Genomic DNA, 27779 nt, shown 5'->3' on the forward strand with positions numbered 1-27779 from the left:
CTTCAAAGGATGCTTACTATCAACTTTCCTCGGCCAGGACCCAGCTAGATGGGATTTAACTAAGGATAACTCTTCATCTTTCATATACTCATCAAGCCACTGTTGCTTTAATATGCCTGCACCTTCCATATCCTGTACATAAGCTACCTGAAAGGAATTCCACAATTCATCCTCACATTCTTCGAGTTGCTTAGGCATTCTAGAAAGAAAATCAGCTATACAATTTTCTTTGCCAGGTACAAATTCTACATTATAGCAATAATCTTGTAATTTAATAGCGAGTCTGGCAACTCTCGCTGAAGTGTTAACGGTACCTTCAGTAGTCAGGACTCTGAGTAATGGCTTGTGATCACAGCGCAAAATAAACTTAGTGCCCCAAACAAAAGCTCTAAAGTGATTAACAGCCCATACACATGCCAAGGTTTCTTTTTCGATAGTGGAGTATTTTTCCTCTGTAGGCGAGAGTGACCTGGAAGCATAAGCAACTATTTGTTCGTTACCATTCACACCTACCTGGGATAAAACCGAACCCAAACCTTTAATGCTGGCATCTGTGGTGATAATAGATTGGGCATCAGGATTAAAACTTTTTAAAGAAGCAATATTGGCAATACAACTTTTGATGTCTTCAAAATCTTGTTCACATTCAACTGACCAGGCAAACTTTGTCTTGTTCTTTAACAGCTGTCTTATATTATATGTTCTGGTCGCAAAGTTTGGAATGTATTTTGAACAAAATTCGGCTAAGCCAATAAAGGATCTGACATCATCTTTTCCCTTGGGGGAAGGAGCACCTCTGATAGCATCAACTAAGTTGGGTTTTGGTTTAATCCCATCACAATCTATAACATGCCCTAGGTAAGTAACATGATCGCTGGCAAAAATGCATTTGTTGTATTCAACAGTTAAACCTTTGTCATTAAGGATGCTTAAAACTTCATTTAAAGTGTTGTCATGATCTGCCTTTTCCTTTCCAAAGATGAGAATGTCATCTTGAAAAAACTTTGTGTTTTTAAGTGTGGAAAACAACCTGTGCATTAAACGCTGGAAAACAGCTGCGGCCGAAGCCAAACCAAAGGGCATCCTTTTAAATTGATAACAACCCTGTGGGGTTATGAAAGCAGTGTATTTTCTGCTGTCTCTAAACAGAGGGATCTGATGGTACGCAGATGATAAGTCGATTGTAGTGAACCATTTAGCCCCATCAAGCAAGGCTAACATCTCATTGATCTTTGGCAGAGGGAATTGGTCAACCACTATATTATCGTTTAAGTGGCGAAGGTCCACACATAATCTTAATTTACCATTGGATCGTTTAACGACCACCAAAGGGGAAACCCAAGCAGACGCTTCAATTGGTTCTATTATGTTAGATGAGACCAATCTGTCAAGTTCCGTAGCTACGTCTTTTCTCAAGGCGATTGGCACATTTCTAACTTTATGGATCTTAGGTATGGCAGAATCCTTCAAAATTATTTTGTGTTCAAAGTCTTTCAACTTGCCAATTTTCTTTGAAAAGACTGCAGGAAATCTTTTTAACAGATCCTCACCAGTTTTGGTGCCCTCATCCATAACTAAAACTTTTTCCACAGAGTTGGGGTCAAGAATAATGTGTAAATCCCCTTGGTCTTTCCACCCTAAAACAGATGGACCTTTTTTTGATACATACAACTTGCCATATGATCTACGGTTCTTGAACTCAAATTTCAGCCAACGAAAACCTACAATATCAATCTTGCCACCATCATAACCTTCAGGGTCAATGTCAGGAGGAGACAATTTTGAACCAACTTTGTCGACAAATGTGTTACGCCATATATCTTCGTTTATGATCGTATAAGGCGAACCAGAATCAGCATAGACCGTAATGCGCACCCCTCCAATATGTATCCAACATTCAGGTTTGTTATCCACAAGCAAACAGCCATCTCTAATGTTGAGGAGTAATTTCTTTTTCAAGACTATTGCACAGTCTGAAGCTTGGTCTTCATCACTAGAAGTGTTTTCATCAGAAGTAGGGTCCTCCTGAATACACTTGACAGTCTTTGTCCTTCTTCTACATGCTTTGGTGTAGTGACCATAGAGTCCACAAGCACCGCATTTACTCTTTTTTGCAGGACAAGACTTGGCAAACGCCAAATGTTCTAAACTACCACACCTATAACATTTGGGAGGTTCATTACTGTACTTAGGCTTTGCCCATGTTTCACTTTTTTGTTTAAAATTACCGCTTCTTTTTGAATTTGCATCTTTTTTTAGCCACAACATCTTTGCTGACAGTTTCAGATTTTAGAGCACTCGCACATCTACTAGATGACTCAGCTTTACGAACTAAAGCTAGGATGTCTTCTAAACAAGCATCACCATTCATCCAAAGACGTTCTTGAATTGCTGGATTATTAGCGTGCATTACAACCTGGTCGCGAATTAAGTCTTCCAGTAAGCCACCAAAGGCGCAATCATCACCCATTTTTCTCAACTCACCAACATAGTCATCTACAGATTCATTTTTAGATTGTTTTCTTTGGTAAAATTTGTAACGCGTAATGCCCATACATACCTTCGGGGAGAAATATTTGTTTAAATTCGATAAAGCTACTGTGAAAACATTACTATCCCCTCCCCCTACAATGGGCTTGTTCATTTGATTATAACATTTCAGTCCTTTTGGACCCAATGAGTGTAAAAGAATACGTTTCTTTTGATCAGCAGACATTTTACCATCGGAATCCACAGTGTCAATATAATTGAGAAAATAGTCTTTCCACTCCAGCCATTTTAACGTTGGTTCAGAACCTTTGCACCAGAATATTACATACTTGTATTACACAACATAACACACTGTTGCGTTTAACGCACTCATTGAAAGGGCAGCCCTTAACCACGATGTTGACATGCACGCTGACCCTGTGGAGGAAGACTTTCTTTTTGATACGTTCTCGACATCAGAAAGATCTGTAAAGACTCTGCCTATGCTCAACGGTGTGCTCAAACATACCAGTGACATTTTCAAAGAGCCCACTAAAGCAAGGGTCGTGAACCCCAGAATTGAAAAGAAGTACCGGCCTGCGCCAGTGGACCCTACGTATGTCAAGGGCCAACTCCCCTTGGACTCCTTAGTGGTGGCTAATGCTCGAAAAAGAGCGAACTCTCAAACGACGGGTGATGCTCCTCCTCCGGACAAAGAGTCCAAGATCTTTGAGGCTTCTGGGAAACGTGTAGCGGCTCAAGCAGCTAATATGTGGAGGATCTCCAACACACAAGCCCTGTTAGCAAGATATGACAGGGCCCATTATGACACGTTAGAGCCGCTACTGCAACACCTGCCAGATGCTTATAAGGAGGGAGAAGAAATGCTTATACAAGAAGGGAAGTTGATCTCCAACGCGTCCAATAAGTGTGCGTTGGATGCAGCTGATACTGCAGCTAGGGCCATAAACACTAGCGTAATGCTTAGGAGGCATGCCTGGCTCCGCATCTCTGGTTTCTAGTCGGAAATCCAAACCACTATACTTAATCAGCCAGTTAACCCTAGCTTCCTGTTTGGTCCTGAGGTAGACACCACTCTAGAAAAGATTAAAAAGGACACTGACACTGCAAAATCCATGGGTGCTCTGCAGTCTCAACAATTCAGAGGCAGTTCCTTTCGTCGCTCCGGTAACAGGGGAGCTTCTAGAGGCCAGGCATTGCATCAAGCTCAATGCACCAAAGGAGCCACACAATCCACCTACAACAAGAACAATAGGGGTGGATACCGTGGGAACAGCACCAAAGGCAGAGGACGTGGAAATAATAATACCAGATCCTCCACCACTAACAAACAGTGACGTCTTGTCACTGCCCCCGACCATACCACACCAGTCGGGGGGGAGACTTCAGCAGTTCCTGCCAGTCTGGGAAAGCATTACCACAGACAGGTGGGTGAGACAACTTATACGTCACGGCTATTGTCTAGAGTTAACGTCCACTCCACCCAACATACCCCCAAGGCAACGTCCTATGTCCGCAGAGCACATGCACTTATTGCAGCAAGAAGTCATCTCCATGCTGCAAAAAGGGGCCATAGAACTCGTGCCTTTAGACCAGCAAGGTACAGGGGTGTATTCACTGTACTTCCTAATCCCCCAAAAAGATGGGTCTCTGCGGCCCATTCTGGACCTCAGACCCTTAAACCAATACATCCTGTCAGAACACTTTCACATGATCACTTTACAGCAAGTTCTGCCACTGCTCAGTCAGGGAGATTTTCTAGCAACCCTAGATCTGAAGGATGCCTACTTCCACATTCCCATGCACCCCAGTCACAGGAAGTGTCTCAGGTTCACCATCAACAACCAGCATTACCAGTTCAAAGTCCTGCCTTTCGGGGTCACTACTGCCCCCAGGGTGTTTACCAAATGCTTAGCGACAGTGGCCGCGCATCTTCGGAGACAACACATCCATGTCTATCCGTATCTAGACGACTGGCTGGTCCAAGCAAAATCGGCCCAGCAGTGTGCCAGCCACATGTCCCGCACAATTCACCTCCTACACAGTCTAGGATTTTCCCTCAATTACCCAAAGTCTCATCTTCAACCCGCCCCTGTACAGCAGTACTTAGGCGCGGAAATAAACACTCTCACTGCCACAGCGCAGCCAAACTCAGCGAGAGTCAACAGCATGCAGGCACTGATTCGGAAATTCAGGCCGCAACACTCACTCCCAGCGCAAGTGTTCATGCAACTGATAGGCATGATGGCCTCCTGCATCTTTATAGTCCCTCACGCGAGGCTACACATGCGTCCGCTTCAGGAATGCTTAGCACGCCAGTGGAACCAGGCTCACGGACAGCTGAAGGACCTAGTGTTGGTGACCGGTCGTGCATACAACTCTCTGCATTGGTGGAACACACAAAACCTTTGCAAGGGACGACCGTTCCAGGAGCCTCTACCACAGGTGGTGCTAACAGCGGACGCATCTCTCCAGGGATGGGGAGCTCATGTCCTCCATTATACTGTGCAGGGACTGTGGACCATACAGCAGAAACGGTTGCACATCAACCTCCTAGAATTGATGGCAATCTTCATGGCGATAAAGGCATTCAAGTTGCATCTCTGCAACAAAGTCGTGCTTATCCGGACGGACAACATGACTGCAATGTATTACATTCAAAAGCAGGGGGGGACACACTCCCCACAATTATCACACCTAGCACAGAGCATATGGAAGTGGGCCATTCAGAGGAACTTGTTCCTCATGGCGGAACACCTCCCAGGCAGGGACAACCAAATGGCGGACCTGCTCAGCAGGCACAGCCATCAGATGCACGAGTGGGAGCTACATCCCTCGGTGCTCCAACCATATTTCCAGCAGTGGGGTCATCCAGAGATAGACCTCTTCGCCACGCCAGAAAACGCAAAATGCCACACCTTCGCCGCCAGGTTCCCACACCCGCAGTCTCAGGGCAATGCGATATGGATGAACTGGTCAAACAGATTTGCGTACGCATTTCCTCCAGCAACACTCATATCGGCTCGCAAACTGAGGCAACACTCCATGACACTCATCCTAGTTGCTCCAACGTGGGCAAGGCAAGCCTGGTACACCACGTTCCTGGAACTTTCAGTGGTGCCCCACCAGCGACTAAAACTCACGCCCAGGCTCCTCACTCAGAGCCATGGAGACATTCAGCACCCAGATCCGCAACAGTTAAGCCTTGCAATCTGGCTCCTGAGGTCATAGAGTTTGGCTACCTAAACCTGCCCCCTGACTGTATGGACATCATCAAAGAGGCTAGAAGACCTACCACCAGGGCACGCTATGCAGCAAAATGGAAGTGTTTTGTCATCTATTGTTCCAATAATGGCATTAATCCACTTGATGCTTCCACGCAAAACATCATATGTTACTTGCTGCACCTATACAGATGCAATCTTGCGTATAGTTCCATCAGGATACATTTAGCTGCAATGGCCGCTTATCTTCAAAATAGACAGCACCTCTCCCTTTTCAAAGTGCCGGCCATTAAAGCTTTTATGGAGGGACTCAAAAGAGTCATTCCTCCAAGACACCCGCCTTCGCCTGTCTGGAACCTCAACATAGTCCTCACCAGGCTCATGGGTCCACCATTTGAACCTCTTCACTCTTGTGAGATTCAATTTCTCACATGGAAAGTTGCTTTTCTGGTGGCAATCACGTAGCTCAGACGGGTTAGTGAGCTGCAAGTCCTCACTATTCAAGAGCCTTTCATTCAAATTCATGCTAATAGGGTCGTGCTGCGTACCAACCCTAAATTTATGCCCAAGGTGGTGTCACAGTTCCACATGAACCAAACTATTGAACTACCAGTATTTTTCCCAAATCCTGATTCAGTGGCAGACAGAGCACTACACACACTAGGGGCTAGATGTAGGTAATTCTTATTTACCACTTCTTAAATACCGAATTTTACCGATTCGGTATTTAAGAAGTGGTAAAATAGAGGGGGGGTATGTAGGTATTTCAGAATCGGTAGATTCGGTATTTACCGATTCTGTAAATACCGATTCGGTAATGCCCATTGATTCCTATGGACCCTGAAGCCCATAGGAATCAATGGGCAATACCGAATCGGTATTTACAGATTCGGTAAATACCGATTTTTGCAAGGGTGCAAGGGGTGTCACTTTGACACCCTCTAGCACCCCAAAGACGGGCATGTGTGCCATGTGGCACACAGACATGCCCTAAGGGCATGTCTGTCTGTCACATGGCTAGGTGTGCATGCACACATGTGCATGCACACCTGGATTCGGTATTTTACCACCCAATTGGATTGGGTGGTAAAATACAGAATCTGTAAGGCCTTAGGGACTCTGAAGAGTCCCACCTACATCTGGCCGTTACCGTATCGGTAAAAATACCGATTCGGTATTTTACAGATTCGGTAAATTTACCGATTCGGTAAATTTACCGAATCTGTAAAAATGGCCCCCTACATACCAAATACCCATTTACCGGTCGGTAACGGCCGAAATCGGCCGTTATCGACCGCTAAATGGCCTCCTACATCTGGCCCTAGATGTTAAAAGGGCTCTCCTGTATTACATAGACAGGACTAAAGACTTCAGGAAAACTAAACAACTGTTTGTTGCCTTCTCTCCACAACACAAGGGCAACCCAGTTTCAAAGTCAGGTATAGCCAGATGGATTGTTAAGTGCATACAAATCTGTTATCAAAAGGCAAAACGCACATTAACAGTTCCCCCACGAGCGCATTCCACACGCAAGTTAGGGGCATCCATGGCTTTCCTGGGTAACATTCCTCTAGAAGACATTTGTAGAGCAGCCACATGGACCACCATCCACACATTCACCAAACACTACTGTGTGGATGTACACTCAAAACAGCAAGCTGCTGTAGGTCAAGCTGTTCTAAAAACTCTTTTTCAGACGGCTGCAGCTGGCTCGGGCAACCGCCGCTAAGGAGGGTACTACTATTTATTCTATGCATAGATATAAATTCAGCAGCCCACATGCCTCGAACGGAATATGCTACTTACCAGTATGCATCTGTTCTTGGCATGTAGGGCTGCTGACATTTATATCGCCCACCCTCCTCCCCGGTGCCTGTCGCAGCTGTAGCACTCAGTTTTATTCTCAAGCATGGTCATCACTTACTGTATCATACTCCATCTCTGCCACAATGGCGAAAAACAATCTGAGCATGGAGGGGATGCCCATGCGCACTGTAGTCCAGGGGAGGAGCGAAACTTCGCTGCAATGTCTCGAACCACAAGTGCGGCAACAGCAAGACACCCTGAAAGACCTACAAACTCGGGTGAAGATCCTAGAAAGCAGAACGGATAATTTAGAAGGAAGATCACGGAGAAGTAATTTCCGCATCATAAATTTGGTGGAGGGAACTAATCCTCTCAACTACAATGCAAACTGGATAGCAACGTTTACTCCAGCGGGAGAACGGACCCCTTTTTTCTCCGTAGAGCGGGAACACAGGGTGCCGTCTCGTAAACCAGCACCAGGGTCCCCCCCGAGACCATTCCTTCTGAAGTTGCTCTATTATCAGGTCAGGGAGTCTATCCTTCGTGCTGCATGGAAACAGGCCTCCAAGTGGAGGACAAATGGAGGACAAACATGTTATGTTATTCCCAGACTATTCCAGGGCAGTGCAACAGCAAAGGTCCACTTTCTTAGTGGTCAAGTGGACCCTGCGGCAGAAGAGTGTCCAATATGCACTCCTATTCCCAGCCCATCTGAAGATTATCCATGACAGAACCACACATTTTTTCTCGGACCTAGCGGTGGCCAGTGATTGGATTGAACAACATCTGACAACTGAGAACAACCGCGGTAGGACACCGGCCCATCGGTCATCGGGCCGCCCATGGCGACAGCAGAAAAAGGTCACACTTACCCAGCTAAGCGCACGCTCAAACTCCTCCACCAAGAACTCTCTGGATCTCGCACAAATCATCGCAGAGCGCCGGAAAGCACTGCAGGGGGCTGCAGAGGTGGGACTCCGGGGAGACAGCTCGGATGGCGAACGGGGCCCACACATCTTCACGTCAGAAGAAGAGAGTAGCGACAGACATACTCTGAGGGACGGCTCGGTGACCCCACCGCTGGTGACCCCCCCACACGGCAGACACTTTGTTCTGACACTCTCAACCCGGCCCATCAGGCTACAGCACTGGATGGCCTCCAAACATGATACGCCCCCTACTTGAGGGGAGCCATAACGCAGGGATGGGGGCCAAACCCGGAGCCCAGGACAATAGACAATCACCCCTAGCATCACACAACACCGTGTGGCGTGGATCGACTTGAGCACAGTTGGGCACCAACCATATATAGTCAACGACCAGGCGGCTGCAGCGATCGCGGCTGGCGGAAGCCGAAGACCACTTCCCCCACATAACAAACTAGAGTTAGCACATGTTGTGCAGTTTGGACGTATCGCCTCAAGGGATAGGTCCTCTTAGTTGGGATGGTTTCCCGTTGAGTTATAGTGTTCATTCCCAGTTACATAACCCTTCTACACACCCAGGGGAACGAGCACATGATTTGCAGAGTGGTGGTATGGTTGGGGGGGATGGGAGTTGGGACGGCGGGGGGACGCAGGAGGGGCGGGAGGTGGCGCAGTGTTTGAGACACCACCCCGATACCCAGAAACATGACAGGTAGGGTCCCTACTACGGAACTAAAAGCGGTCCCCTTAAATGTCAAGGGCATGCATACTGCAGGCAAACAATATGTGATTTATGCATATATGAAGAGACAACAAGCCCAGATAGTGCTTCCAGAGGTGGATCCCCTATGGAAGAAATGGCGGGGGGTCATTTGTGCTACAATATACTCCGCATTTGCCAGGGGAACCCTGATCTGGATCAGGCCCGGGATCTCATTTCGAGAACAGTCCAGGATGGTAGATACAGAAGGTAGATACGCTCTGATAGCGGGCCAGCTTGAGGGCAGGGATCTACTGATAGGCAGCATTTATGCCCCTAATATAGAGCAAGAGTAGTACTGGACCCGCTTCACAGGGGTATTAGCACAATACACAACAATGCCGTGGTTATTGGGAGGGAACTACAATTGTGTCCTAGACATCGGCTTAGATAGGTCTCACCCCCCGCCGGCATGTTCACCGGCACCAAAACAGGCAGAGCGGTTTAAACAATGGGTTACCCAATGGACACTGGTAGATACCTGGAGGAAAAAGAATCCCAACACTAAGCTTTGCTCATTCTACTCCGCCCCACGTAATCGCAGGGTGCGGCTCGCCGATTTCTATGCTCAGCAACACTACTTCCCCAAATACAGCACACTGACTACCTGGGCAGAGTACTTGCTGACCACGATGCACATGCTGTGACTCTTAGATAGAGGCCACCGCGCCCCCCAATACCCACATGGAAGTTACCTCGGGAATGCCTCACAGATCAGGCATTTTATCATAAACATGGTACGCATATACAGGAATACTTCATGCTAAATGCAAATACAGCATCATCCAGATCAGTAGAATGGGATGCATTCAAGGTCGAAGCCAGAGGCCACTGCATCCAACGCATAGTAGGGGTGAGACAGGTGCGGGAGCAGACACTACAAACGGCAGAAACGCGCCTAGCAGACCTGACGAAGAAGCTAGATAAAGGGGACACAACTCCCGATCAGGTAGTGACAGCAAAAACAGTCTATGCGGAAGCTTTGGGCGACCTCCGTAAATACAATTTTAGAAGGTATGCTGCCCGAGTTCATCGTGAGGGAAATAGGGCAGGCACACTTTTAGCCTGGCTAGCAAAACAAGACACGGACATGCCACCCATCACGATATTGCAGGATAAGACGGGTGCGCTTAGGCAATCACAGGGGGATATTCTGCGCATCTTCCACGACTATTACACGGACGTATATCGGGCCCCACCACAGCAGTCACACCTGGCACTAACCCAATTTGTTAACTCCTTATTTTATTTTATTTTAGGAGTTTTATATAGCGCTGACCAGACCCGAGGGTATCGGAGCGCTCTACAGCATTGTTTCAAGGTAGTTAAGCATATTAGAATAATCGTTAGCAAAAAGAAAAGAACGTTCGGTAATCCAAGCGTGCTAAGGCTTATGGAAGCAGTGGGCGAGATTCGGAGGTAGCCTTGTTGAATGCTAATTTCGGTAGACCTAGGAGGATCCCGAGTCTTCAAGGCAGAGTGGAAGAGTCCTGAGGTAGTCTTGTTGAATGCTACCCAGTATCCCATTGGCAGACGGAAAGGCAATAGATACGAAGCTAAAATCCCCAGATGTCACCCACGCAATCAGAGCACTGACGCTGCAAAAAGCACCAGGAATGGACGGCTTTCCCCTCGAATATTATACTACCTTTCGGGACAGTTATCCCCACACCTCGTATCGATGTATGACGATGCATTCAACCGACGCAAACTCCCCTGTTCACTCAGGGAATCCACCCTAGTAACATTCCTCAAACCAAACAGGGATCCTACGCTACCGTCCTCATACAGGCCTATAACACTACTCAATGCAGATTGTAAAATTCTGGGAAAAATACTGGCATACCGATATATTCAGGTTCTCCCACAGCTGATCCACCCAAAACAAAATGGTTTTCTCCCTGGCCGTAATATGTTGCTGAACATACGAAGGCACTTCCACATACAAGACAGAGCACGGGCATACTTCCCTCACGCAGCCTGCTTAATTCTGGACCTGGAAAAGACCTTCGATACACTCTTATGGCCATATCCGCTACCCTCCGCAATGTGCAAGTCGGCCCGACCCTACTGGCTTATACACAACTTCTCTACAAAGGCCTCACTACCCAGGTGAGAGTGGGAAAGTACATCTCATCCCCCCTCGGGGTGGAGCGGGGAACGAGACAGGGGTGCCCCCTGTCCCCCCTGCTGTTCGCTCTGGCAGTGGAACCACTGGCCATTCGCTTGCAGCAGGAGGGAGGCACCTGGGGTATCCCGATAACAGACACGATCCATTGTTTATCGCTATATGCTGAGGATCTTCTGATTTATGTGCGGGACATCACAAGGGATCTTACACCCATATGGACAACATTGGAGAACTTTGCGGAGGTATCCGGGCTTAAAGTTAATTGGGAAAAATCAACGATTTTCCCTCTCAGCCCTCACCTTGCTCCCCTGGAGATCAGAATGGGACCCTAGATGCTCGGTTGGAGTGCGGTGGCACCCTGACATCGCGGAGTGGTACTGTACCATTCCCCTGAAGACCTCTACGAGGGGATCCATCGCAAAGTACTGGCGGGACTTCAAGCGGCAGTCGCATTCTGGAAAACTCTGCCCTTGGCCCCCATAGGGCGTGTAGCTTTAGCAAAAATTTTTATGGTACCCGGATTACTCTACTCCTTCACTAATCTCCCTGTGATACCCCGTCGCTCCTTTTTCTCGCAACACTAATATGGGGGTGAGGGGGCAAGACACAGAGTAGCTCTGCAAACCCTCTACTTACCCACATCGCAAGGAGGATTAGGGGCCCCTCCTTCGAAGCTTATTATCTGGCGGCACAGCTGCAGTGGCTGTCCCATTGGACGGCAGAACGCCATACAGAAGAGCTGGTTACTAATAACGGTCGGTTACCTCTCCCGGCTATTAGACGACTGCTGATGCCCGGCACCAGACCGTCGAGCACATACCCTCTGCAGGTGGTGATTGCCCGTAAATGCATGATGCGCATACACCGCATGTCTAGGGGTCAGCCTCTTTACTCCCCCCTTGCTCCCGCTAGTGGGGTTCCCACAGAAAGGGAATTGCTACACCTCCGGGGCCCTCCGGGTATGGATAGAGAGTGAGGTGACGGAGGTGGAGGCGCTATTCGAGGAAGGACAGTTGAAGATGTATGCCCAAATGCAGAACAACTATGACCTCCCCCCAGGACAATTCCTAGTACACAGACAGTTGATAGATAGTGCACGACAATGTTGGGATCTCACCGACGGGGAGCCACCGACACACTCAGTGCTTCACACCAACCTCCGAATGGGCAGGGGCAGGCACTTAGTCACCTGGCATTACAAGGCGATTAGGGAATTGACTACAACCCCGTTATTGACCCTCCGCCAAAAATGGGAACACGAGATAGGACGCGTGCTTCACGACTGAGAATGGGAAAAGGCCTTAGAGTACCCAAAGAAAGTTTCGCGGAACGCCAGATTCAAAAACATTCAATTCAATATATTGCACCGCGCAAATTTAACACCCCACTAGCTCCACCGCTTCTACCCAGACACACACTTTACATGCCCCAGATGCCAAGCGCCCATGGTGCACTTCAAACACATGTTTTGGGATTGTCCTGTAATTCAATCATATTGGAGTGGTGTATTTCGGGCTCTGGAGGCAACAGTCCACCTCCAGTATCTTGCCACGTGGGAGGCATGTGCCTTGGGGATTTTCCGCAGGCGGAAGACAGAGAAGGTACAGTGCAGGTTTGCATCCCTAGCAATGCTCCTAGCGAAACGAGGTATAGCCATGTACTGGAGAGCGCAGGCAGGGCCCCCAGCAGAAGCCTGGATAGGCGCAGTCAAAAAATGGGGTGCAGCAGAGGAGGCAACACTAAGGGAGGAAGAGGTGAAGGGGACCCGGAAACATCCCATCTCACTGGAATGGGCACAACTCCTATACCAATTCATACAGGAGACGGTGTACGAAAACTCACCCGGGGCTACCCCATCGCAGTCCCGCACCCCACCACTGTCCCCGATAGCGCAAGCGAATGCCATAACACAATAGATATATCCACGGGTAGGTTGTGGGAGCACTGGGACCCCTCTAGACTGAAGCCCTGACCGCCGATAGCGGATACTGCCCTTGTCCTTTTCCCCCCCAACCTCCCCCCCCTCCGAATCTGCTACTGCTGATCTCTCATAGAAGAATGGAAATCGCCATATCACAGTTCGCCATCATTATGCATATATAGTCAGCCGACCCCCCTGGACCCCGCTCCAAACCCCCCCCCCACCCATGTCTGTTGTTCACAGGTTCACGTTTACCCCCCATTACCAGAGAGTAGGCTCCTACACAATAGGAGCACATGCACAGGCACTAATCAGTGAGGTACGGCAGAATAGAAGTGGGGGGCATTCCATCTGCCTACACCCCTGTGGAAACTCACCTATACAGTCACACGGCATGGGACAGGTGGCTAAACCTTAAGTCAGCTCCACTGGGGCTTAATTTCCGTACTAACAATGTTGTTTCTTACCTGCACTATGAGATGTATACTGTGTGAGTCGCTCCATAACATGTTTAAATTGCCTGTATACCCATGTACACCTGACATAATGAATTATTAGCGAAAACATAATGATGTACCATGTGCTGATGAACAAAAACAAAACTCTCAATAAAGAAATTTTAAACAAAAAAAACTTGAAATCTAACAATACTGTTTGAATAAAACTTTACTCCCTCTCCTGGCCAAACAACGAAGTGCACAGTCCCTAGTAAACACAGTTTAAACAGCTCACAGAAGCACCCTCTGATGTAGAATATCCCTGTTGCTAGGGGTGGGGGGCTAAGGTGGGCTACAGTTGTTGGCAGTGAGCATTTGGGGCATACAATTTCGGATCACAGTCGACTGAAAATGGCCATAGTCGGTGGGAGGCGAAGAGCCTGGGTCCCCAGCTGGACATTGTGCATCAAAGCATTGTCAGATGGGCATTCAGTGAGGGGATAAGAACACACATCACTTAATATTTTGCTAACAGTGAGGGATCTGCAACAAAAAGTACAATAGAGTGGGATGCATTTTAGGTGGTGAGGTGGTGGTATTGCTTTAATACTATGTTCGGCATCAAGCAAATATTGTATACAGCGATTTTAGCAGTAGAGCGGGACAAGAAACTGGTTGAGAATCATGCAGCCGCATGTTCAGAATGTGCTGGGAAACTCGTGGGATTTTGGAACAAGCATTTTTAACGCAATTAGTCTCGCACTTGTGAAAGTTAGTCATTTTTGTAGTAAATGACAATGTCTTTTACCTCTGTTTATGGAGTATGCAGTGTGGACTGGAATTATGTAGGTTGAATTAAATTGTTAGTTGTGGAATTTTGTGGCATGGTATAGTGTTGTGTGGAGTGGATTTGTGTAATGGAATTATTTAGCATGGTGTGCAGTGGAATTATGTGGATAGTAATTTTGTGGTATTGAGTGTACTGGAATTATGTAGAGTGGGATTGTGTGCCGGAGAGCGTAAATATTTTAGATCGTTATTTTGTGTTGTGGAGTGGTATGTAGTAGAGTTTCAATATGTGGTGTGCTGTTGAATTTTGTGGGATGATGTAGAATTTTGTGGGTTGGATTGGATGCATATGTTGTGTAATTGTATTGTTGAGTTGAATTATGTGGTGTGGTGTCAAATTATGTGGTATGGAACGGAAATATGTGGAGCTGAATTGTGTGACATGGAACTGTGTGGCGTTGAGTGAAATTATGTTGATGGGAATTAAGTGGCATGGTGTGTAGTACATTTATATGGGTTGTTGCTATGTGGCACAAAGTCGTCTTATGTGGGTTGTATTTATGTGGTATTGAGTAGAGTGTAATTATGTGTTTGTGGCTACATGTCATTCATCATATTCTAGTGTCCTCATTAAATGTTACATGCTTTAGACAACGTATTTGCACATTCTGCTGCTATTTGTTCAAGTTAAAATACAATTGTGTTTTTTTAAAGAAGCTTAGTCGACCACTCCTCAATTAATCAACAATATCTGTTGTTCATAAGATGTTTTCAATAATAAATGATTGGGGGTGTCGTCTGTATGGTGCAATCGTCTTTCCTCCATTCAAGAACAGTCTCATTAAATAAGCATAGTAATAATATTGGTCATTAGGGACTCTTATACCTTCAACAATGTATATTAATTATAATAACATTTTTATCAATGGTGGATTAAAAAATGTATGATTACTAGTATTATAGGGCAGACGCAGTCATGTTTTTATGTACAGGGGCAACAATGCTCTACATAAAGCAGACAAAAAATGCCCTTCCTATATACCATGCTCTAATACAATTAGTTGCCGCACTGAGATAAAAAAAAGCCCATAGACTGAAGAACGCATGTCTCAAAGCAAAAGCGCATGTGCTGCCTAGGCAAGATCTAAAAATAAAATAAAAAGGGGTAAAAGCAAAAACAGTTTGTGTGCTCGAAAAGCGTACACTGCCATAGCAATCCCAGGGACTGAAAGGAACTACTTTTTGTGTGGATGTTCTCCCTGTGAAAGGACAGAATGCAGTCACTCACAGTGAAGTTGGAGGGTATGTTGTTTTGGGGACAAAATGAAAGAATATCTAAAGGCGTTAACCGGGAAAATAGAGACTAATGCTTCTGATACTGGGAGTACAGTTCTTAAACTAAATTAATGAAAATGAAGAACAAAATTCTGGATACCGAGAGGAACAGATCTGGAACACATCAAATAGTTTGAGATAGAATGCGCGTGACATTTCAAGCAGGATGGCCAGCATCTTTCCTCTCCCTCACAGAACTTCAGACAGGACAGACAATGCTCTGTCTCATTCCACACTGGAAAACAAACACTCAGAGAGCGAAAAGGCTGAAGATCTGGGCCAGGCAACTCAGCTCTATCCTTGATTTCAGCCTGCGCGCGATCAGTGCGGGTGTTGAGACCAGAATGAGGTTAGCGAATGAGGGCAGAGCGCGGGTGTGGAGTGATACAGAGCCAGAGGAAGGTGAGAAGTGCAGTGCTTTGACTGGGCACTCCGAATGGAATTTAAAAGTTTGCATGGAGGAAACGAAGGAAAGACAAGCCAATAAATAAAGCACTTCATTAAAATACTGCCCTTACCCTCAACAGAACACGAGAAGCGTGCTAAATATGAAACATGTGTTATATCAGCAAGTAACAGAAATGAAAATGGGTCACAAAGTTCTTAAAGGCATGGTGGGTATGTCCCAAAGGCGTTGTCATGATGTAGTGTGTGAAAAGGTTGTATTTCTCACTATGAAGGGAAAGTTTCACATTTCAGTAGAGTTGTTACGCAAGTAATGTCAACTGCATAAACAGTGCAAACTCACTCTTAATACTAGTCCATATGCACAAATGAATGTCCAGACAAGCGAGAATGCATTGAAAAAACTATGATGCACGCCCTGCAAAATCTTGAGGCGTTGCTGTTGATGGGTGATGAACACGGTGTAGGAGGGAAAATGATGTACCGCTATAGATCTAGGAGGCGGAAGGTGTGCTGTAATTGGTAGTAGTATTAGATACAGTCCAAAATAGGAAGAGAATGTACTACACAAGGGAAATAAAAAAAAATCCCTCTGTTGTAATTCCTACGCTCCGAGGCGGGTAGGGGGGGTGAAGCGAGGAGAGGCTCCCTGTGCGGCCATGACGAGCGTGCAAGCCAAAAAAAAAAAGCGTAAATCCTAAACATAAGAGCAGGGAACCGTGCAGTCTGAGGTGGGGGAGGGGTCAAGTGAGAAGATGCACCCCAAGCATCAATGATAAGCGAGCAAGCCACAAAAAAAATCCGTAAATCCTAAACATGATAAGATCGAAGCACGTTGTTGTCAGGGAACGAAAACAAGCAGCGACAAACCACCCAAAAAAACAAGCAACAACGAGCGTGGAACTGGAGCTCTTCCAAGTGCAATTGTGGCTCCAACACAAACTCTCAAAAAGTGAGTAAAAAAAGAGTGCTCAAAAACTGTGAATAAAACATTCAGTGTAAGATCTCATGTAACAGGGGCAGTCATCATGGGAGGTTACAACAGTACAAAAGGAGAGAGTAATATATGCATTAACCAACAAAAAACAAGAATTTAGGAAGAACAGTCAAAGAAGCCAATTAAAAAGATGGGCAGAGCTTCCAGACAATATTCTGGACACAGCATGTCTCAAAGAGACCGCCCATGTGCTGCCAAAGTTAGACCTAAAAAGCATGCAGATTACTGGATAGATTGGGAACTATACTATAGGGAATACGTTCCATGCCAACTTGCAGAGGGTGATATAGAGCTTTTAGGATGCTGGCATGGCGTTTGATGTTAGAAATTCCCAGAGTCCCAGTAGGAGCCATTAGAATCACAAATTTCATATCAATGATAGTACAGAGTGCTACCAATAAGGTGTTCATTGACTATCATATGTCACTGTACACTGTGGGGGCAAATATGGACTGGAGTGGGTTGTTAAGAATACCTTGGTGAAATATCTATTCTTCGATCAACACTCTGCAGTGCCAAGTCCTGGAGGGGCCACTGCAAATAGAAGATTTAATGGCAGACATAGACCAGAGGGCAAGAAATAAGCTACTGGTTATCGATGGACTAGCAGTAGAATTTTATGTTGCCTGTAAGGCCTCACTAGCTAATAAATCGCTGATATTATAGAGAGTTTCGGGCAGGGGCAGGGACAATACCTAGCTGTTAATCCAATTGCACATAGGTTACGCTGTAAATGGGAACAGGGTGAGCTAACCACTGCAGAAACACTACACTATTTACTGACACAAGGGGGCAGTGGAAAAGTAGTGAAGTTCCTCCACAGTAGCAACATGCACATGGGGAAGCTGAGGTTCTGACCAAATACTCAATTTTCATGAACTCAGAGCTGACGGATAAACAATGGGCAGCAGCTAGGAAATATCTTTAAAAAACTGTCCTAAAATCCCAGATTGAAGTTTACGCAGCTCCGTTGCCTCCGTCAGACTTACCTCTCCATGAAGCTCATTAGTCTCCTGTTTAATGGGGCTTCCTCCCTTTGTCCCAGATTTTGACAGCAAGATACACACTTCTATCATATGATATAGGAGTGTCCTGCAATGTGTAGATGTGCACCCCGACTTTGCATGTTGGGTGTGATGACTAGGACAAAAACAAAAACACCGGAATTTAGGTTTGTAGTATGGCCCTGATACTATATTAGCACCACATTGCAATGGTATGGAAGTCTGCTGAAGTTCCCTCACCCATAGGCTGGATGTGGCATGTGCAAAAATATCACCTCCATACAACAAGATAGGATTGCGGGGGTGCTGGTGTAGAGTACATATACTGTAAAACAAATATCGGAAATTAAATCAGATGTTCGGCCACCTTGAGAACAGTGGTGAATCTGAAAGGGAACGGTGAAGGTGCACGTGGGGATGCTTGTTTGCCTAGGGATTGAGTAGCTGGGGTCTTGTAATTTGGGTAAGAATGGTCCTTGAAGTGGAGCACAGGTATTAGCAGGAGGGGGAAGTTTTTTCCTCAAAATCAGAAGGGTCTTATATCAATCGCCATGCCTGTAAAGCGCTATGGGGCTTCACGTTGAGATACAGAAATGGCAAGCACATGGGTAGGAATTCCTGATACTTAAGCGGCACGACCTGGCATCAACAAGTTGTTAATTGAAGGGCTTTTGAAGACTCTTGGTGTTATTGGTGCTGGTTACACATTGTATAAAGTTACATGCTGGTTGGAACAGGAGATCACAATGGAATGGAGGCTGTGGTATCTTTGCCTCAGCAATTGTATAGTTCATCCCAACAGCAACTGAATTGTGTATGTCACATGTAAAACTTAATAAAAGTTATTTTTTTTAAATGGGAAAGGTCATTTTAAAATGTAGTTTTTAAATGACTTACTTGTTATTACATATTATGTAAACAGCAATTTTGGAAGGCAGATATTCTATTGCGACAGAAAGAAAAGCCCAAAATCGATAATATCTAAAGAATTTGCTGACATGTTTCTGCAATACATTTTGCATTATGAACATGGTATGGCGGTAATTTTTATTGAAATATGTGATATAAACATATGTGTAAAAGCCTAACCGATCTCAAAGTAAAAATCAAACATATGTAGTTGCAATTTGAAGTAATTTCTGACAACCGTATTATGCACGTTGTTATAAAAATTAGAAAGAAGTTAAACTGGGGTCTCAGTACAGTATGCTTTCTTGATTCATTTTATGGTTATACGTTTTCAATGTGCTTAAACTTGTGATGTAATGTAATTGCTGCGGCATCCATTATTAGAAGAGTTTGGGTGAACAGAATGAGTTAACTTGAAGTTCTTTGTGAATTATCACCATCAGTTCAGTGAAAAGAGCCTTCATAAAGGTTTCTCCCATGTTCATGAAAAATCTACTTTAACTGGCATTTAAATTGCTGATCTTCTGGATCTGAAGGAGCACTTTGTTTATTGATCAAAGTGACCCTTAAAGTCTGTAGGGTGTTCCTAGGTTTTCAGGTACTTTGGAGCGGATATATATTTTATGCTGAGTTTTAACAGTATAACCTAATAGGGTGATAAAATTATACATTTTGTCTTGTTTATGGTGGTATTCCTTCGATCTAACTAACAAAAATCCCCTTTTATTGTAATTTAAGCTTGGCTAGCTCAGTATGAGGGCCCTTCTTTCAGGTTATTAATATATATTATATTTCTACTCTCTTTCAGATCAGTCTAAACAGTTTGTGGTAGAATCTCTGTATGTGATTAGCTGTTATGGCACGCTGGTGGAGCATGTGTTGGAGCCTCGACCCCTGAGTACAGCCCCTAAGATCAGTGATGACACTCCTTTGGAGATGGTGACTTCTCCTCGAGCCAGCTGGAGTCTTGTCAGGTACTGAAGACTACCAGCTTCTTAGCTTTTATATGGATTCTTACGCTGTGTATCATTAGATGTTCACATGTGCTTGGTTCTGGCATGTTTTGTTATTCATCACAGTCCTTAAATGTTCAATGATTTTGAGATTTTCTTTGCACTTCTTGAAAATTGTGTTCTTTGCAGAAAAATGTATCTCAAACAGTCTTTTGAGTAATTCAGTGTTGAAGTGCCATAATTCAGATAAAGTTTGCCACACATCTATTTTACCACTAGGAATGTCCTAAGCCCAACACTAGGTCCCTCATTACAAGTTTGACAGAAGAGAGTGGGTTATTTACGAAACATACTAAATACCCTTAGCCCAGTGTGAGGTATTTACTATTCGCGATAAATCATACCTATTCTGAGTTTTCAATCTGAAACAATGCATAAAATGCAGAATCAGTTTGAATTCCACATGGTGTGTTTTTTTACTTTTTCCCTGATAAATGTCAGCAGGTTTAAACTGCTGGAATCCATCCGGTGAAAACTGTGAGGGTGTCATAATTATTACACAAATCATATTTCCGATCCCTGTGCAGACCCTGAGTATAAATGTACCTTTTTGCATCTTCACCTTTATTAAGCCTATCACCTAAAGAAACGCTTTACTAATCGAGTAAGGTGGGAATGAGAGTTTGGAAGTTGGATGTGACAATGCAGTAACTGCCAGGTTGAATCTGACATTAGAAAGAGCTGAGGTTGTACAGCTTAGTGATACCAAAGCTAATCCTCAAGAAGCAGGTGCTGACTTCTAAGGTTGTTATGAAGATGTTCAAGCAGGATAGACCCCCTTCCACACAGGGTGAAAATGGGGGCTTTTATTGCAGATATACAAGGAGAGAAATGGCTACCGTTTTCCTCCATTCATTGCAAGGTAGAAGTCACTTCCCTGTCTTTGTGTCCTCTGGTACACCACAGGGCTGTCAGAAAACCTTTCTCATTTTAAGCTTGCAAGTAAACCCTGTGATGGGAGTGACTTAAATTTACGACATCCCAAATGGATGAATCCAGCTCACTGAAACACTAGAATTCTCAAGCATTCGATCTTACATCGATTCACATGCTGACATCATTCCTCTCCATTGAAGTAGGAGTCCCTCGGTAACTTTATAACAACAGTAAAATACACTGACAGCAGTAAAGGGCATAGACAGTGCCCACATAGTTAACACATCTACCTCATTCTGGAGAGCACAAACTTTGACCAATGAGGTGAGAGTGCCTTTTGTCTCACGCCTCCCAAAGGACTTCATAGCTCAGATCTCTACTACCCATCATGTGGAAGAGAGTTCCAGAACTTTACTGTTCTTCAAATACAGGTGAGTGAACTTTTAGCCTTTTTTCTTGGGCTTTAGGCATACTCCATTCCCTACTGCTCCTGAGAAATGGCAACTGAGAAGAAATCTAAGAAAAGCCTTTTTAAGGCTTGTGATTCATGTGGGAAATGAGTGCATTTACTGCCTCTATCTATACCACAAGGCCAAAGAGTGGAAAATCTGATGACATTTTCTGCCAAGACCCTCAGTGATCGTGAGGGAAGACTACTCAGATGGCTTCAAAAGAATAAAAAATCTGAACACCCCTCCTCAGGCGATGAGTCTGAGGCTTGTTCCTGTGAAATTGGGGAAAAGAAGAGGAGAAAAAAGAAAGCATGAAGCTTCGGAATCCTCAAAGGCCAAAACTAAGCTTTTGGAATTTTCCTCAGGAGAATGAGAGAAAAAATGGCACAAATAACTTTAAAAAAGACAGCAGGTACGCACTTAACAGAAAAAGTAGCACTCTCTAATGTCAATGCCTCCACTATCCTCTCCGCTGACTAAAAAATTGAAAATAATACTAGTGCCTACAGTAAGCCCATCAATGACATCAATGACGCCCATCTACAATTCCTCATTTGAGCTTTTGCGGGTGAAGAAACTTGGGGAAAAGACAGTGTCACAATAGCCTTCCCCCAAAGATGCATAGACGAATGGACCAGTAACCTCAAACTCGCTGATGGTGGTCCAGTCGAAAACTGACCTGTTGGCAACATGCCCATTGGTGACTGAATCGCTCACTGCACAACCACTGTCGACGGCGCTCCTGTTTCACCTCACCCTCCAGTGAAGCTTCTAGAAACGGAAACAGAGGAAGAAGATCAGGATGATCTCTTCCGAAGGACATGGAGTACAGGGCAGGTTAATATTAAATGTCAGGGCACAGAAAAGGAATCAATCGTATTTCCCAGAGCAATAATCAGAGACATTCTGCTCAAAATACAATCGTCACCACTCGGAGGACAGAGAATACATGGCTAGCACTATAACGTGTATGAATGTATGTATGAAAACTATGAACAAAGGCCCATGATTAGGGTACTAATAGACCCTCTTAAAGATCTAAAAACTTGACAGCAGTCTGTTAGACATGTTTTCTGACTGGTCCACAGCAGGTACCTGCACTAGTCCCACTGCATCAAACGCCAGACTCTCCGGCACTTGCGTCACAAACACAACGATAAAAGCCATGTCAACCGGTTCATTAATTCTTAGAAGTACCTTAACTGCCCGTTGAGGTAGACACTTCTTTTTTTTTTTACTTTTATACATTTATTTTTATTGAAAAGAATCTGGGCAAGGAATACATTCACAAGATAATCACGAAGAGGTAGACACTTCTGATTATGATAAATATAAAGACATAAGAGGTGGAGACAGACCTAATCGATATACAAAATCCCTGAAAATTCACCTCTATGCCTCCTTGGCCAAACTAAGGCAGACTCTGTCATCATGCAAGTGGCACAGTGGAGTTCCAGAAACCCGATGATATTTTGTACTGCACCACTGTGGGCTGAAGAATTGATATTGTATTGTATTGTATTGTAATTGCATTTATATAGCGCTTACTACCCCTGACGAGGCGTTGAAGCGCTTTTTCGGCGGGTAGCACGCTACTCCGGGACCCATAGAGGATTAGTGTTGCATTAGTATAGTGAAACATGCAAGTACATTTTAAGTGGTAGATAGGTTAGTCAGTTATTTGGATTTGGAATGATAGCAGAAGGATAGAGTAGGACAAAGGTTTGTATTTATTTATCGCTCGCTTGTTGACGCATGCTATTCAGGGAGCTTATAAAGGATTAGTGGTGAATTAATATGGTGAAATATGAGGTAATTTCAGTGGTGGATATTAGTCTGTTACTTGGAGTGAGAAGGATAGTGGATGGATAAAAGGGTAAGAAAGATTTGCATTCATATAGCACTTGTTACCCCTGATGGGTGTTGAAGCGCTTTTCTGGCGAGTAGCACGCCACTCCGGAACCCATAAAGGATTAGTGTTGAAAATTAGTATAGTATAAATATGAAGTAATTTGAGTAGTAGATATGTTATTCAGTTATTAGTATAGTTGAAAATGGAATATGGAGTTTGAGAAGTGAACATGTTAGTCTGTTAATTTTGATTGAAAAAGGATAGTGGAGGGATAAAAGAGTGAAGGATTTTTTTTATTTTTTATAAGTCTTAGCAGTAGGAAGAGACTTTTGGATGAGTAGAAAGGAGTTTTGGAGGGAAGGAGTCAGAGGGCAGCATTTCTGACCCTAGTCCCGACCAGTCTCAAACAGGCCCAAACAGGCAACTACCCTTGTCCTCTACACCCTCAACAGGCCCAAACAGGCAACTACCCTTGTCCTCTCCACCCTCAACAGGCCCAAACAGGCAACTACCCTTGTCCTCTACACCCTCAACAGGCCCAAACAGGCAACTACCCTTGTCCTCTCCACCCTCAACAGGCAACTACCCTTGTCCTCTCCACCCTTAGCCTCGACGCCCGGGCAGAGACGCCCTAAGCCTGGCCTTTCTTGTAGCCCTAGTAATCAGGTGACCCCTTCAGCCAATGGGAACCCTAGCCCTAACACTATCTAATCACAACACTAGCCCTAACATCTAGAGCCAATAGGAGACCAGGACCTTATAGCCAATCTTAGCCCTAGTCCAAGGAGCCAATCAGTTCAAAAAAACCCTGATCTCAACATCCAATAAAGGCCTTAGTCCTACCACTAGTCCCAACACAAGTCCAAGCAGCCAATGGTACAGGTAGACCTAGTCCCTACTTCCAATAGAAAGCCTAACCCTACTCTTAGTCCCACAACTGGTCCAACAACCAATCACACCAGAAGCCCTAAATAGCTACTTCCAATTAAAGGTCTGACCCTAGCACTAGTCCCACCCTACTCCCAACAACCAATAACATAGGAAACCCTAGTCCCTACTTCCAATAGAAATCCTAACCCTAGCCCTAGTCCCAACCCTGCAATGATTGAATCACAGACCGAGAAACCAATCAGAAGCCTCAAATACCCAACCAATGAGGACATTAACCCTAACCCAATAGAAACACCAGATACAACCACCAATCAGAGTACACATGTGCCAACCACTAGCACACCATATAAGGTCCCAGCAACCTCAGACAAGGTTTGCTGGCCAGGGAGTTGGAAGCTGCTTGCTCCTGTTCAGAATCTCCTAGGAGACAGACAGGCTCAATCCACAACTTTGGGCTTCAACAGGTAAAGGCTTCACTAACTCGAAATCTAACAATACTGTTTGAATAAAGCTTTACTCCCCCTGCTGGCCAAAAAACGAAGTGCACAGGCACCAGTAAATACAGTTTAAGCAGCACACAGAAGCAGCCTCTGATGTAGAAAATATATGTTGCTGGGGGGGGGGGGGGGAGGCAGGGGGGCTGGCCGCACTGGCTTGTGAGCACAAAATGGTGGCTGGGGGTGCACTGTTTGAGCACACAGGCCTAAGCACAGAGCAAAGGAGAAATTTGGAGGGAAAACAGATTTGTCACCAAGGAATGAGAGGGACAAACTACAGAGGTTGGACTGCAAATCCCACAATTCAACACACTAAATGAAAGCAATCATGGGCAGGGAAAAAACACATTTAAAACACAACACGGGTGATAAAATATGCAATTACAGGCAGGCTAAAACTACAATTTTTAACTGTAGCAGCCACAGGCATAGACAGTAAACACAGAAAATGAAAATCGCTTTTTAAACAACGTTTTGTCTTGGGAAGAGACAGCACTAGTCTGTCTCCTTACCACTTCCTAGACTCTGCTCACTGCAATCTGCAATCTGCAATCTGGGGCACATGTAGGCTGCAACTCACAAGATGGAGGTGAATAAATGGTTCCTCTATGACCGCAATGGCAATAAGAGCTGCTAATGCAATGGCAATTGTAGCCAGCCATAATAGACAGGTGTGGTCTGATATAACCTCATTTCTGGACCAGAAAGTACAAGTTATCTTTCCTGAGGGAGAAAATATATCATCTGCACTGATAGACTCAGTAATAGGAGTCTGAAATATTGGAATTTAGAGAACTAGCAGGTACAGTGATATTAGGCAGGCAAGGATGTCCGAGAGCCACCTCTTTCAGGCCATAGGTTCAAAATAGGATCATAGACATGCCATTTAATGGAGAATGGCGATATGGTAAGCATGTGGACGACGTTGCTTCAAGGCTTAAAATCTGGCACAAAGACAGCCACAACTCCGGAAGCTCACGCCTTTTAAGCAAGAGGCACAATGCAGTCATACAGAGGCCAATACCAAACCTATATGTACACACCATACCAGCCAGCCTCCACAATAATGCTAGGATTACATGTCTCATCTGCAACAGCTATATTCCTATAGGAGGGGACAATAGCCATATTTAAAGCAATCGCAAAAATGTAAAGCTGAACAGAAAGATCAGGACACTAGGCATCACTGACATTTTCCAGGCACTGGATGCCAAGAGACTCCCATCCAAAAGATTGGGCCCTGTAGTGGGCAGGATCTTTACAGCAATTGGGAGGCAGTTAATACAGACAAATGGGTGCTGCACATCATCCAGTATTGTACCATGGTGGAACTTATTCAACATCCTCCAATTACTCCACCATCTCGGATAAAGCACTTACACCTGTATTTGTCGAAGGCAGACATTTAATTATGCTTCAGAAAAGAGCTGCAGAACTGGCCCAAAACATCATCAAAATATAGACTTTTATTCCAGCTACTTCTTCGTTAAAAGGAAACTGCGAAATAGTGGATGCCCATTCTAGATTCATATAAGCTCAATCTTTGTGAGAAAACTACCATTTAGAATGGTCACACTCCGGGGCATTATACTCCTACTAATGAGGAATTAATACATTCCATGACTAAATCTCAAAGATGCATATTTTAATATTCAAAGTCACAGAAAGCATCGCAGATTTCTAAGATTCAGGTTCTTCCCTTTGGCCTTGAGCCCGCACCCAGAATCTTTACAAATGTTCTTTAATCCCCTAAAAATTTCACTTTTTGAGGAGCTGTAATAGGCAGTTGAGAGGCAAACAGCATTATGAAAACTGGCAAAACAACAATGAAACAGAAGGAAATAAACATCCACCTCCTGCTTAGTGTTAATACCATTCTCTGGACTTCACATGAGGCTCATACAAGTGGAGTTGGACAAACAATGTACCCAGATATATACCTCCTTCAAAGACAATGTGATGGTAACTTCTAGGATAAAACAAGTTCTCATCAGTGGATTTCAAAGAACAATATAAATTCGGGTCTGACAGTCATTCCTTCAACCACAATGCCTGTCCTGTTGTGTTTAGACTATGGCAACTCACTGTACCTTGGAAGTCCCCAGTATGTTGTAAAAAGACTTTAAGTGGTGCAAAATGATGCCGCTCCTGTTTTTGCTGAAATTACCTAAACATAACTCTGCTTCAGCAGCACTGCCTCCTTACACTGGCACCCTCTTCCTAAGAGGATATCGTTCAAGGATCTATGCATTGCTCATTGAGTTCTGCACTGTAAGGGCTCACAGCTATTAAAACATGTGGACTATCCCTACATTCCCAATAGAACATTGCATACCACTGCTCTAAGTCTACTGACAATTCCTAAGGTCAATAAATCAAGAAGTGGTGGTAGATCGTTTGCCTACCTGGTTCCTAAATGATGGTATTCACTGCCTATTAGGTTATAGAAGACCAAAGACGAACTAAGCTTTAGGAAGCTGTTGAAAACTTTGCTGTTTATTTAACTTCGTCATGATATGGGTACTGGTATGATCGGTTAGTACTGGAAGGCACACTGGGTAGCCATGCGCTCTAGAAATGGCATTGAATAGAACGGATTTTTTATAAAATGCCAGCTCATGGTCACCACAGATGCCTGTGGAAAGATGTTATCAACAAGCGGACTCTGGACACTGCTAGAAAAGTGTTCACACTTAAATGTAGTCGAACTCAGAGTGGTCAGAAGAACACTACATTCCTTTCTCCCACGTATCTATAACTTGAAAGTACTGGTCCTAAAAGACACTAGCACCAAGCAGAGCATATCCCAGGCAGAAGAAATTGTCAGGCAGATTACCTCAACAGAACATTGCAGGACTGTCATGAGAGGCAGTTGAAGGACATTGGGCTAAATCAAATATTCCAGACATGGGGAAAACAATAGATCACTTTGCAGCTAAAAAGAAAAAGAAACTGCGCTCTAATGTAAGCAGGCACCCATAACAACATTCCTGATTAAATGCCCTTTAGATAGGATTTTACTAAATGTTTGCCTATGCCTTTCCACTGATTCTCCTCCTACCCA

The 27779-nt window shown here is 44.8% G+C and overlaps 1 protein-coding gene across 3 annotated transcripts in view; it reads left to right on the forward strand.

Moving 5' to 3' along the window:
* BCAS3 (BCAS3 microtubule associated cell migration factor) overlaps positions 1-27779 on the forward strand; it is a 4343716-nt gene that overhangs the window by 2561488 nt on the left and 1754449 nt on the right. For all 3 annotated transcript variants that reach the window (XM_078679810.1, XM_078679809.1, XM_078679811.1), the window contains exon 18: positions 19943-20108. In XM_078679810.1, coding sequence (XP_078535936.1) covers positions 19943-20108 — 166 coding nt within the window. The remainder of the gene's footprint in view (positions 1-19942; positions 20109-27779) is intronic.

Source organism: Lissotriton helveticus, chromosome 3_1, assembly GCF_964261635.1.
Source record: "Lissotriton helveticus chromosome 3_1, aLisHel1.1, whole genome shotgun sequence".
Classification (NCBI taxonomy): Eukaryota; Metazoa; Chordata; class Amphibia; order Caudata; family Salamandridae; genus Lissotriton; species Lissotriton helveticus.